Genomic DNA, 14,702 nt, shown 5'->3' with positions numbered 1-14,702 from the left:
CCTGCTTGTCCCCCAGCTTCCTTTTGGAATCAGAGTACACTTTGTGTCTCTTACAGGCTATGTTGTATGGAGCAGAAAGATTGATTTTCCCAAGCTACCTTGTACCTGAAGTAATGAAAGTGGCAAATTACTTGTTCCCTGAGCAAACATGACAGGAATATCATAGAGGGAATTTATATATATGCAAATGCACAGGGGTCACATTGGTGTTATTTTTACAAAGCAACCTTATTCACCAGGGGGGCATTTTTAAATCTACATCAGTCTACTCTGGAAAGGCTGAATAAAACTGCAAATACCTTCATTGTGTGGGATGTAGCAACTAACACAACTAATAAATAATGTACGATTCAACACGGTAGAGAAGATAATTTAAATGACTGCATTATTTCTGTACAAGAGACTTGGGGTCTCAAGTGATTTCTACTTCTCATTTAGACTTTTTCTGAAGTAGCAAATAAAATATTTGTCATAAAAAGAAAACTAAGAGGATGTGGGACTAATTTTCTATCAGATGTTTGTCTCTTAAGCATTTTGTCATGATTCAGTAGAGAAATAGGCTTATGTATCTCTTTGTGAACATTTGCATTTACAGGGTTTGTGTATTTGCAAAAGGGAAATGGACCTTACAGTGAAATTTCCCACATATGTAAAGCAGGAATGAAGGAATTTTGAACAACTTCAGGGAATCTGTTGTATGTAAATAAAACAAAAACAAGGAGCAACAGAGAAAAATCCTGTTACTCATAGGAGACATGAGAATTTTATTTGTGTATAAGCTTTTAAAGGAAATATAAAAGCTATTTTTTCCTTACTGTTTTTACTCCTCAACAAAAAAGAACATGAGTTTGTGCTTCACATAAAATCAGAAAGTAAGGCTGTTCAGCACTGGTTGCACAATATAAGGTAATTCCCATGGGATCCTCCTTTAATTCTGAACTGTTGGCAAGGTGCTTGATCTCAGGGTGCACAAAGAAGGAAGAAAGTAGAAATGTAAAAGCTTATGGATGCTACATTGAAAATACACATCTGTGCATGGCATTTTCAGTACAGCTGAATAGTTGGACCTAATCTGCTGTTGAAAGTGGGCTGACAGCGAGGTGGAGCAGTGACCAGGAGAGCCTGTGCAACACTGGAGTGTATTCACAGTTTGCTGTTGTTGAGCCACACAGGGCAGGGACAGGGGTTTCTACAGACGTGGCAGCTTGTGAAACTCCTCTGCAGCATCAGATATGGTTTGTCCTTTGAGTTTCTCTGCAGTTTTTTTGTCACTAATCACCAAAACAGTCTATTCTTGAGTTCATTATACCAGACTAGTGTTAGTATCATGGAGTGTGCTTCAGGGAAAAGAAATCTTTGGGAGCAAAAGTAACAAATCCTATGAATGAATCCTTGTGATATGGTGTCAGTGAAGAGCTGGGCACAACAGAGCCCAGCTCACACTCAGACACTGCCTATTTGAATTATGTGGGTGACATATTCTTGTTATATTTTGAATGTGTTCTTGAACCACAAAAGGAGCTATCTTTCTTTTTTTTCTTGACTCAAAACACATTATAAAATGAACTCAAACATGGCAGACTTTCATGTCCTCTTTTGTGTGAAAGTGCAGAGCATTCCTTCGGTTTATTTCCAATATGTTAGGTTGGAAACAGAAGGAAATTCTTTGTTTCACATAAAGCTCATGTGAAAAATTGATTTTCATATATAGGTGTTTCCTATAGCATGGCTATTCTCTGCTTTGATCAGCTTTGGCTTATGTGGCATTATTGAAGGGTGGATGGATTCTGCAGCAAAGAAAGTAAATAAAAGAATAAATGTCTCTACAATGAAAATTACGCAGGTTAATATCTATAGTTTGTCTGTGGAGCTCTGCATCACCTCTAGTAAAAGCAGAGATCATTCCAGAGCTTATTTTTCCTACTTATCACAGCCAGTTATGTTAGTGTAATAACAGTACTGAAATGGTCTCAATTTTATTTCCTGGCTGCGCTTACCCAACCTAGATCAGGGTTGCAAGAGGCTAATAGTTGCTTCAGAGCTGAGGTCAAATGCTACCTAGTCCAAGTGTGTTCTCAGTGCCCTATCATGGACTGTTTTGCAAATCCATAACAAAATAACCAGCATCAGGGTTTCAGAGCCCAGGTGATAATGCATGCAGTGAGATACTGAGCATATCTCATGGCCTTTCTGTCCTCTCCTTCTTTTCTAGCTCCTGACTCCTGTTGTCAATGATGTGCACTCATCCGAACCTCAGCTTCTTGGAGTGCAACCCCTTCATTTTTTGTTTCTAGGGCTGTATTTGTACAGTGTGCTCCTTGTGTGTATCAGGACTGCTCCTAGCAGAGAATTTCACAGCTTTGTGCTTATGCAGCCTCTTGTCGGTTCTTGGACTGACCACTGGGAGTGACAATGCACACCATCACAGGTCTGGGTCTAGGTTGTATAGTGTAATTACTTTGAAGGTTGACATCATCTTCCAGCTTTTTCTATTTGAACAACTGTATGTTATGAATACTTTAAATAATGAGGGTTTTTTTGTAGTTATTCTGCTGGTCTCTGAACTATTAGTTCCAAACTTCTCCTTGCACTGATTTTTCTGTTAATTATATTTATTATGGGACTACTATTAGACAAAGTTCAGATTTTTGTCCTTCTGAAGGTGAATACCACTAATAACTAGTGCAGAAAAATGTAATAAGCTTGTGGTGCAGAAAGTGGTGAATAGTTTTTCTCATTATTGGGAAACCTAGCAATGGCAATGAGCCCAGATTTTCTGTGTCAAAGCCGAAACCCTTCCCTTACTTTGCAGAAAACAGCCTCACTCAGTGGTAGCTTACTCCTTTTTGGTGTGCTCAGCTGTGTGCAGGGGTTTGTATCTTCACTCTACCATGCATCCCGAGGGCTGCTGTTCTCAGGCAGAGAGGTTGGTTTTCTCTCTTTCCCCTGCTATTACTGTTTTCTTGATGCATTTGCATTTTTTTGATGTGCATTTGCTGCCAGTCTCACAGCACAGTGAGGGAATCTGGCATCAGCAGAATACAGGAAGAAACTGTATAAGATTCAACTTTGCTTTAATGGTGCAAGTCCCACTGGGTTTTGAGCAATGTTATGTAGGTGAGGAAGAAATATTTGATTTAATGAGAGATGACTTGGCAACAGCAGCATAACAGGTGCAGTATGAGAATCTAGAGTGAAAGAGTTAATTCATATTCTTTTCACAGAGATAGATGTGAAAGAGCATATGCTGAATGTGCATTCTAGTATCTTTTTTTTTGTTGTTGTTCTTATTTACAGTGACAAATAATGTATTTCCCTTTAGCTTTGAGTGGTTCATAAACCTGGAGCTGTTGATGAATATGCAGTTTACACTCCAAAGGCACTGGAGTCAGTGCAAGAAGGCAGACCTTAGAGTGGTTCACAGCACACTGTGATCTCTGCTGGTATTATTAATCAGTCAGGCTTTCAGCAGCACATGCACCATCATGGCTACAGCACTTGCTTATTCCTCTCTCCTTTTGTTTGATAAATGTAATATCTAAACCTCTGGGAAACACATAATAAATGTGTGACTTCTGTAAAAGAATGCTGAGCTCTGTTTGCTCTGAATTCATGTTTAAAAAGGTTTGGAGCACTCTTCAGTGGGTTGTTAGTTTCAGTCATGTTTTCTTACACATAGCCTCCTCATCAATCTCCTGGAGAGCAAGATTGGCTGTTCTGGGGGAAGTGGTCTGGTTTCAATTCTGGAAGTCAAAAGTGGAGTTGTGGGGTGTGTGTTGCCTTATCAGCATGTGGTATTATATTTGAAAGACATTTGATGAAAGGAGAGGAATTGTTTTGAAGAAGGGGAAAACAATTTGGGACTTTCAACATATTACTGGTTAAATCTGTATTACAGCAGTCTGCATTTCAGAGTTGTGGTTGTCCAAGATAGCACTGTACACAAGCAGAGGAGAAGAGATGCACTTGAATTCCTTTGGGTTTCTTATGAGCATAATAGGAGACAAGTGTGCAACCATAATGAAGCAATGCATTTTTTTCTGCTTAGAAAAACAGCCTAGTTCCAGGCATAACAATACAGCAATTTTGTTCAAGTGATCAAATTTTCAGCTTTTCTAGTAAAAATGGTTTGAAATAGTTATAATTTTTCTATTGATCTATCAGCAGAAACATGACCATTGTGTAGAGCTGTTTCATAGCCAGATCTCTAGAGTTCTTCCACAGGGAAGAAGTGAGAGAAGGACTCATTACTGTACTTCTTGCCACTCTCTGCACAACTGTAATCCTTAAGTTCAAGCCTACATGCTTGAACTTGTCTTTTTGGCAGGTGGAGGGGTATTTTGTCTTTGGAGGAGTCTACTGAGAAATAAGTCGTGTTATCTTGTGCTTGAACCACTCTGGTGGCTTACTGTCACAGTGAAAACATCACTGAGCGAGATGAGGGGAGCTCTGTGCAATTTCCCTTGGTGCAGTAAATCAGATATTTTCATTACCCAAAGGTAGTGAGGAGAGAGGGTAGTGAATCTGCCCTGCTCTACTTCATGTTTCCAAACCATTGAAGTCTTCCTAACAGGATTTCTCTGCAGGAGGACTGGGACATGAACTGAAGGTCTATTCAAATCTGTTACTGCCTTAGGACTCGTGGGCACAATCCAAAAAGAGCTGCAATCCCAAAAGTTAAAAACGCCACTGTATGATCAGTGACAGCTGCACTACCATGACTGGCTGCAGACACAGTGGTGGAACTGCTCAGTTTATCAAAACCTGCTCAGAGATGCAGAGACTTCTTGCCAGCTTTGAAGTCTGCTGTGCTTATGAAAACATTTGTGCCCTGAGAGAAATGATGATGCTGAAATCTCCTGGTCCTGGAGATTCCTCCACACTAGGGTGGAGGAATGCTCTCTGACCAGGGTGGGAGGTTATGTTGCTGCTTTATGTACCTCATTTAGAGCTAAGCAGAATTTAAGACTTTAGGATTGTGGGCTGGACACTTATAAAAACTTAGTCAATTCTCCTTAAATTAAGAAAAAATATGTCTTTTTAATAAATATTAAGATAAATATTTAATTTTGTGTCTTTTTGTTTTCAGGATGAATAAGAGATACTTACAGAAAGCAACAAAAGGAAAACTGCTAATAATAATATTTGTTGTAACACTGTGGGGGAAATTAGCATCTGGGGCAAATCATCATAAAGGTAAGAAATTATATTCTGTTTATCATACTGTTGTTGTACCTGTGATCTCCATCAATAAATTCAGAAGGGTCTGGTCTATGCAAGCTTTTCTCCTTATGCATATTTGTGTCTCCTGATACTGGTTCACTAATCAGTGAATTAGCATTTCACTAAATGCTAAAAAATAGTAGTAAAAATAAAAAAAATAGTGAGTACTCTTTGTCTCATAAAAATAGTTATATCAGCAGATATATATGATGCAAATGAATTCCTGGAATGAACCCTAAAAAGAAACAATTTTTAGCAGCTTATATGATGCTTCTGTGTGCAGTTATCTACCAAGATTAACTTCATGGATAATGTGTATTGAATGAGATTGTTTCATCGTCAAAAAAAGACTGCTGCTTTGCAGTATTGTCTGATTTCTTTGTTTTGCTCCTAACATCTGAACAGAAACTTTCTGTGGCAATGTGAGATTTGTTTCCTCTTGGTCATCCAGCACTTAATATGTATGCATACATACCAGCACAAGCTGGTACATTTAATATTGTAAAAAGGTCTTTTTTTCTATGTGTGTTTCTGTTAATCCTAACACAAGGAACAAGCTCTCTAGATTAACAATTAACAAACTAATGCCTTCTTATAGGCTAATAGGACTTGAAATGAGATCTGCAGTATAACAGGATTTTGAGCTCCATTTCTCATTGTCATATAGTGTCTATTGGCTGTTTCTCTGCTTATACAATATCAGAATAAACTCTAACAACCTGGATAAAGCAAGGGTGGAACATGAACATTACCACAAGCTAAGGTGTTAAACCCAGAGGAAGGCTTCCAAAAAAACTCAGTTAGTTAATTTCTCTGGTTCCATGTACATTTTACAATGTTCAGTCTGATGATAGGAATTTTATGAGCAGGTATTTTTATATGTCAAGCTGCTAGATATTGTTCTGTTGTGTGAAGATACCTTTCTTCAAAATGACCCACTGATTAAGGACTTCAGGATGCAGAGACACTTATGTGATGTCTTATACAAGTTGCAATTCGTCTGCAGACAAAACAGAATCTGATGTGGTCCTGCAGGCCACCAGGTGGGTGTCGTGCCAGAGAAGAACTGTGCTGATACCTTTTTCTCAGCCTTGTTCCCTCTCCAAACCAGAATACAGATTTCTGCTGTGGCTTCCCAGTTTAGTTATCCTGGCCTGCATTCAGAATTCTTTTGCTTTGATTATTTCTCTTTAAACATCCAAAAAGCCGATATCCAGACCATTTTTATTCCACGCGCCACGGCTGGTCAAGCAGTGTTTGCTTCTGTGGAATTCAAACTTTGCCAAAGTATACTTGCTGTACTTTTTGGAGAACTCATGAGTAAAACCTATCACCATGTATTTCATAGAAGCAAATTATAACCATGAGAACTATTTTGGAATTTAGTGCTTGATAATTGAGAAAAAAAAATCCACTACCAATTGTAGATTTTCTGTGTGAGGGAAGCCCCAGCAGAACTATACCATTAATTACCTGGACAGTGTTTGTGGTTTAAGCCTCAGCCTTAGAGCAGAGATAACTTAAGGAATAGATTTTTATAGATTTAAAAAAAAAAATGAGCCCTCCTTAAAAATCAGATTATTAGCTGTAGAGACTTCTTGGTATTCCTGCAAGCTAACAAAAAGTTCCTTTTTCTTTAATTTGTATATTTTCATGCTTTTAGCAAAATATATGAAGAAGTTTTGTAGGAAAAAATAATATTGAGTAGCATGACTTGAGTGTTTAATTTGGAAAAGCTACTACTTTACCTGTTCAATTTCTTTTTGAAAGAGAAAACAATCAGAAATATTTTGGCTTATGGATTTAGCAAATCAGCAACACTCACTATATTGGGGATTTTTAAAAAAAGCAAAAATCAGAGTTATGCAGCTCAATTACCATTGATTTCCAAAGATACTGGGAATTTGAATTCCCATTGTGTCATAGCAGATCCTCCCCTGCTCTCATGGCAAAAACGGAGCTAAGACAAATTGAAGAACTTGATGCTGCTCACCTTTGCATGGAGTTTCCAAATACTGAGAAACATGTGAGTTTTTTCAGCACTAATTATCTCTAACATCATTTATCTTAATTTATAGAAGTCCTTACTAACATATTGACATGACAAACCCTAAATGACTTTGAAGGATCCCGTACAATTCCAAAAATCAATAATCTGCATTTAAAAAAAAAATCTTTACTTTCCTATTGACTTACTCATATTATTCACTAGTTGCACTAACTTTCAAACCCATCTCTTTTTCAGAAAGCTATTGTTAAAGAAAAGAAAAAGTACAAGAAGAAAAAGATCATCAGTGTGTGAAAAATTGTTTAATGAGCATTCTGTTCTCCAGGCAGACTTCAGGAGGAATATAAACAGATGCCTCTGACAGGCTGTTTGTAGGGTTGTTGTGCTTATTTCTGGGATATAGCACAAATGAAAACTCCCAAGTCAGCAGCAAGAAAAATAGAGGCCAAGGCAGGGCATGGGAAACAAGGCTCTGAGGACCAATTGAGCAACAGGGTTACAAGCTGGGATTTCAGATTACATCTTTTCAGTGTAATGTGTGTGGGTGCCAAATCCACCCCTCTTTCTCTTGAGGATACTGCTCCTATTGTCTTGACTGATGGTTATAGTTTCCTAATTCTGGACAGTAAGTCCAAGAGCTAAGAATGTTAAGCAGTGTTTGAAACAACACAAATCTTGCCTTTTTTTTTTTTTTTTTTTTTTTTTTCCTGCACACAGGATTATGATTTCTTCAGTGAGATTCCCGGCTATGCACATACTAATATTCCATTTATCCTGTTTTGTGTAAAAAAACCCAAGTAACTCTGCCGTTTTTTTTTTTTTTTTGTTTGTTTCATTTTGCTGTGGAAATTGATCCCATGGTGATGGGTGCCTTACCCAAGCACCTGAGAATCAGCTCGCAGTACCAGAAGCATTTGTGCTGCAGTAGCTACAGATGAGGAGAGAGGCATAACAATCTCCAAAAGGATGTTGTCAAGTGTATGAGTTGAAAAACTGATAAAGACTCATCCCCCTACACCTTGCTAGCCCTTGCAAAGCAAACAAACCAGTACAAACATACAGTGCTTGCTGGCAGATATGGCAGGCAGGCGTCAGTTCAGCATCACTGCCTTTTTGCTATTTCTGTCATAGGGAGCATGAATTGATTTGATGATCATTCTATCACAAACCATGTTTAAGGTGTCAAGTATTGAACTGGTCCTTTTGAGAAAAAAATATAGATATCCCTCTTACAAGCACTCTTTTCTAGAGAAGAGGCTACTGTGACACAAAATTTGCCCTAAAATGAAAAAAATCTTTCAAAATACATAAATCTGTGAACTTTTTGATCACTAAGTTTTTTTTAACATTGAAAATGCAATAAAATGTTCTAATGAAGAGTGCTTTTGAATCTAAGTATAGTTTAATATTTCTCAAAATGCAAAACAATAAGTTCAACATTCGTTTTAAATCCTGGAAAAAATAAGAGGTAACTTAAAAACATGGCAATTGATGAATGCTTACATGCCAGAAGGAATTTGTTATAGAACCAGAAAACACTCTAGGTAGATAAGTAATTGAGTATTTTTTGACTTTATATGAAAAGTCAAAAAGTCATGATAAGTCATGAAAAATCATGATAATTTATTTTCATTTTAAAAAGTCCCTCAGAAGCTGAACTTATTCATCTCATGCCTATTATATAGATAAATTAAACTATTATATGAGATGCAGAATTTCTGCTCCTACTTATTTGTGAATTTGCACTAAATTACAAGTCTGAGGGAGTGTCTTTATATTCACAAGGAGATAATGAATTTTGGTTTCTCCTTGCAGAGCAGGAGCTGTTCCAAAATCCAGCTGAATGAAGGAGCCACTGAGCCCCTAAAGCTGGTGGTTAGGTCACCTTTCCTGTATGGGTTTCCCTTCCTCAGCTCCCTTGCTGGCACCAGTGTTGTGATGTAGCCTGTGCCAGATGAGCCTGGAGTTTGGGAATGGGTATGACTATGAGAAGCAAGAAACTACATTCCTAATGTTTGGAGACTCTGTCTAGGTCAGACTAGAGAATAGCCCCAGTGATTACATCGGAGATCTCTGAAGTGTTCAACCTTTCTGTAGAAATACCTTCATCATGGGGTTATAGTGTTTTAGTATGACTTTACATTTGTTCTTTCTGTTGAGGATTTTACACGGTGTAAAAGACAGCATTCATAGTGCAGAAATATTCAGTTGTATTCAGTTTTAAAAACAGAAAGTAACTTCAGTGCAGGGTACAGAAACCAGATATAAGACATTTCTTCTTCCACCTAAGTAACCACTAGAGAGCTGCATGTTCCCTCTTTTCCTTCAAGTGAGCGGAGTGAGCCTGACTGGAGGTAATGCCATTCTTTGGTGGCATAAGATACCTGGTTTGAGCTGTGAGCTACAGAGGGCACCAAATTCAGGTCTCTGGTTCCACTATGGGGGCTCTAATATAAGGGGTAAGCAGAGGCAGTATTGTGTTTTCCTCAGTTTACCCTTTTTGAAGTACCTGTACATTTGTTGAGGGATCTGACCCTGCTGATAAAATTCACCTTCTGGTTGTGTGGATCTGTCAAAGGACAGTAGGGTTGTTCTGCATATTCCCAGGTTCTTTACTAGAATTAGAAAATAAAATGTCCAATATTTAAATGAGGGAAGTTGCAGGCATGAAGAGGAATGTGTGTGAATGCATTTGGAACAGCCAGGTGAGCTGGAAACTAGTGGGTAGGGTCTGTTAAAATATTAGATGGACACATCCACTCATGTATTATTTTTCTGTCAGTCCTGCTTATTCAAAAACTCTTTTGTCATATTTGCTGTCTCAAACATGGACCATCTTATCTCTTGTAGAAATTTGGCCCAGAGATAAATTCTTTTAAATGAGAGTGCTTTGTGTGCATCTTTCACTAACCTAATTCTAAGTGTAATTAATGTTTAAGTATAGAAACAAAGGAAGATGACACTTATTTTAGCAGGCAAGGGAAGAAAGATATTAGATGGTCTTATCTAGCTTGAGCTTGATTTGAATGTTTCAGTCATCAGGATCAGAACCTAATCCAAAAATTGCCATTTTCTTGAAGATAAAATAGAACAGTCAGCCAAAAACTTTTGTATCAGTATCTGTCACTGCAATCTAAAATGTTAATACCATATCTATTAAAATTCAGGAGATAACATTCCTTGGCTTTCTGCCAGGATCTAAAGGGAAAAACAATCTATTATTGCTAAGGTGCCAGTAGTTCTGATGGTTCACTAGGACATGGGTGCAGAAATCACTGCAATAGCAGAGTTGTGCCTATTTCTTCCCTGCGCTGCCAGCTCCATCACAGCAAATGTCTGCCTTCATTTTTACCCCATTCCCACCATCACCTTGGCTATGAATCTTGTCTGTCCTTGAAGCAGCCATGGAGAGACAATTTACAGTGTTGCAATGCTGCATCATGCATTTTCCCTTATACTGATCACTTAAAAATATTTCTATTTGTATTTGGCAAGTAGTATGGCTTCTTCAGGTTTTTCGGATAAAAGGAAAAGGACAGGGTTTTTTTTTTTTTTTTGGACCTGGTCTTGTTATCCCTATGCCAAATTTTTATTAACTTTCCACAAGTAAGTACCCAGGGTAATTTTATTAAATACATTCAGATTTTTATATTGTGGAGTAAAGAAGATGATTGCAAAAAACTTTATATTCTTGTAAAAGTTAAAAGTTATATAGTTGATTTTACAGTTTCAAATTCCAAACTTTTTAATATTTTCATTTATACTAATGCTATCTTCCTTTAGATAACTATCCTACCATTCAAACTTTTCTTTAGCTAATTTCTGTTTCAGTTTCTATACTTCTTTGTTAGGAAAATATTGTAAGATTTTAGGACTGTAAAAAACTACTTATAAAATGCTTATTCTTCTGTTATTTGTTCCTATTATGAGTAAATGTTGACATTTTCCTAATACTGGAATCAGACCCACTTTTCCAGTTTTATATTCTTGGTATATATCCTTTAGTAGAGTATTTATGTGTACTGAGTAATACATTCTGCTAGATTTCTTTATTCTTATGCCTAAGAAAACAGAGTGATTACATTTGTATGCCACAGTTTTTACTAAAATCATAAAAATAATATGAAATGAATTGTCACACAGTATACTCTCTTGGATCTGTTGATCAGAATTTTTTTTTTTTGTTAACATTTTAAGTGCTCAATTAATGTATCACATAGTAATTTATGTTTTTGTTAGCCTTTTCATATTTAAAATATTATTTTCTTGCAGTTATATTCTGAATTTTTAATTTGCCTAAATGTATATCATGTCATAGAGAATGTCTTAAATAAAGATGTTAGATGCAGCTGTGATCAGGAAGGAAGAGAAGGACTGTAAAGTGGTCTGGAGACACCTCTGATACGCCGTGGAGCAGGATGCCACAGCAAGGCAGTGGCATTGCTGCACTTGCCCGTGCTCACGCTCCAGAACCTTCCCTCTTCCTGAAAACATTTTTACTCATTGAGTGTACTGGCTACACTGTCTTTTAATAAGATCTTTCCACTACAGATATATAATATAGGAGGTGTAAACAGGACAATTGTTACAAAATTTTGAAGGTAAATATCAGATGAGTTTACACAAGTAAACCTTTTGAGGAAATGTCATTTTCTGTGTCTATATAAATACTTAATGCTGGTAGCAAGAGTCCACTGAGTTATTCTGAGAATGTGAATCCTTATGTTATGAAAGAGCTTTCCTTATGTAAGGATGTCACACACTCAGATTGTTTGGTTTGTGCCTGAAAAAGCACATCCCATGTAGAGATTATTTCTATAACATTCAGGGCATATGTTAATCTTATTTTTATTTGTATTAATTTTCTGCTGCTGATGTGTAAAGTCTGTGCCCTTTTCTCTTGACACTCTTCACTGAATTTACTCAACAACAGTGTTAGTAATTGCTTGCTTGTACAATGTCATATTTTAGAACAGCTGTTCTTTAGTCATACAGGTGCCAAGGAAACATTCAGAAGCAGTCAGCTGTTCTGGAAAGTATCCATAGAAAAATATTTTCTTTGTTTTGGTTTGTGGCTTATAAAGTTTCTTTCTGAACAAAAAATTGAGTTCTGTTCACCAGGGGCCTGAGGGAATTTACTGTTTTAAGGCTCACTGGGGCAGTCTTCCTCTACAATAGAGAGAATTATAGAATGGTAGAATTTTTTAGGTAGGAAAAGGCCTTTGAGATTGTGAGTCCAACCATAAAAGACTCAATGCAAATTTGCAAAATTTGTAATCTTTTTGGAAGACAATGTATATATGTATGCATATGTGTGTAAGAGGTATGAGAGACTTAGATGAAGGAGGAAAATACAAGGTCATCACTGCTGAAATAGCTTACATGGACCATTTCAGTTTTTAAGTGCTTATAATCTATTTATGGGAGTTCCACCAAATAGTGGTGATTTTCAAAACTAACTGAAAACTCAGGGAATTTTCCACAATATCTGGTTTTAGGCATCTCTTCTAGATTCTCTGAAACAGCCTTCAGAGCTCATTCCTTTCAAAAAATGAGAACTCAGGCTTTAAGTGTAAGTGTGAATTCTTCCCTGAATTCCTATATCAAATAATTTACAACCTTTTGGACAGCTTCTGGAACTTTTGTAAAGTCTCTTAGCAGGAGCACTTGGTTTGGATATTGTTCCTTCATTTGCCTAAACGCTCTTCTCCTGTATCAGGGTCATAATGTCTGAATAAATTTCTAAAGCACTTATTTCTAATTTTCAAAAAGAGTCTAATTTTGCAGTTCAGAAACCAGTGAAATCTGGTCTGTGACAGATTTATTTATATCTGTGTATCATTCTGCAAATGTCACTCTGTTGTGTTAAAAAAGGTTTAGCTGTTAAACCTGGATTTGATATTTGATCAATTTCTCCTTGTTGAGCAAAAATGCAAATAATCAGAGAATTGTTGATGTGGGAAGGGACCTCTGGAGATCATCTCTGTTCACCTGGAGCTGGTTACACAGGCCAGTGTCCAGGTGGGTCTGGAATATCTCCAGAGGAGGCTCCACTACCTCTCTGCACAGCCTGTTCCAATGGTCTGTTACCTGTTATGATCCAATTTAATTAAAAATTTTAGAGAGATGCTTCTGCCTGAGTTCAGGTGCAAATGGGGCTATATGTTGAAGTCAATAGTATGGATTTTATTTAACAGTAAATATGAGGTAGAGACAGAGAGGTAGAAAGAAATAGAAAAAGGTAGAATGTAGGGGAGGAGTGGGAGAGAAAAATAGTGACAGAGGGACAGATTAAGCAGAAAATGTCAGCATTCCATGGTACCTGCTGGTGTCATATTGATCCTCTTTTGGTTTTCTTGGTGGTGACGGTCCCAATAAACAGAGTTCAGTGGATTAATACATGTTCAGGCAAGGTGGGAACCCCCTGGTGACTCTCCTGGGGGAGACAAGTTTGCCACTGTGTCTTGCAAGAGACTCTGGATCTGTTGTGCCACTTCGATCATGTGTAGTCCCCTGGTGCAAAAGATCCTTCATAGCAATGTTTAATCCATTAGCTGTAACATTTCAGTCTCTCACACACTCTAACAGGGAAGCATTTTTTCATCATATTTAGATTGAATTTCCTGTTTCAGTTTCTGTTTGTTGCCCCTTGTCCTGTCACTGGGCACCACTGAAGAGCCTGGCCCCATCCTCTTGTTAGCAGCTCTTAAGGTGTTTGTGTGCATACAGAGAAAGTCTGGAAGAACTGTTAAATTTGCAAAGAAAAAGTAGTGAAATTCTGACCATCCCTTTGGGAGTGTGAAAGTACCATTTAACTGTGACCAAGAAAAACCCACTTCTCTACTTAGATGGGAGCAAAGCCATGGCACACTTTTACTGAGGGATGGAAGCTGGCTTGGGGATTCAGACAACAGAAAGAAGGAAAATCATAAAAGAGCAGTCTGCTCTCTTTTACCAGGCTGAACAAGAATTCTGTCTGTAATGATGAGGAGGCTGAGGCAGGAGCTGCCAAGTCTGTCTTGTTCTTTTTTCCCCCATAGATTTGTATAACTCTTGTACTCAACTTGTTCTCAAGTAAATGCAGTAGACTTAGAATTCCTTTTTGCAAAATACTTCTGGCTTCAATGTCAAGTGCCCTTGAGTGACTAAAGTATAAAAGTGAATTTGTGTGTTATTTTGGGTGAATGCAGAGTTGCAGAAAGGATACACACAATAAAGGTATTCTGTTAAAACCAACGCAAATCTTGGGTGCCTTGTGCTATTGTATTTTTAGGTGCAAGTTATTAGAAATGCTTCAGCTGAGTCTATGCTCCAGAGCTGTGTATGAGAGGACAGAGAGCTGTCTGAATTACTGAGATGGTCAGAATTGTTCCAGATCCAGGTTTTGCGCCCAAAGCTATGTATGTGTCTGATGAGTGGGAAGCAAGCATGAACCACTTCAGCCTGTACCTGTATCTCAGTGAATAGAATT

At 37.5% G+C, this 14,702-nt stretch overlaps 1 protein-coding gene across 8 annotated transcripts in view; it reads left to right on the top strand.

The window, feature by feature from the left end:
- TAFA2 (TAFA chemokine like family member 2) overlaps nucleotides 1-14,702 on the top strand; it is a 180,232-nt gene that overhangs the window by 125,508 nt on the left and 40,022 nt on the right. For all 8 annotated transcript variants that reach the window (XM_077783495.1, XM_077783493.1, XM_021547407.2 and 5 more), the window contains exon 2: nucleotides 5,090-5,196. In XM_077783495.1, the coding sequence (XP_077639621.1) occupies nucleotides 5,091-5,196 (106 nt within the window). In that variant the 5' untranslated portion in view covers nucleotide 5,090. The remainder of the gene's footprint in view (nucleotides 1-5,089; nucleotides 5,197-14,702) is intronic.

This window comes from Lonchura striata, chromosome 5 (assembly GCF_046129695.1).
Source record: "Lonchura striata isolate bLonStr1 chromosome 5, bLonStr1.mat, whole genome shotgun sequence".
NCBI lineage: Eukaryota > Metazoa > Chordata > Aves > Passeriformes > Estrildidae > Lonchura > Lonchura striata.
The sequence above is the reverse complement of the archived record's forward strand: the minus strand, read 5'-3'. Positions and strand labels throughout refer to the sequence as shown.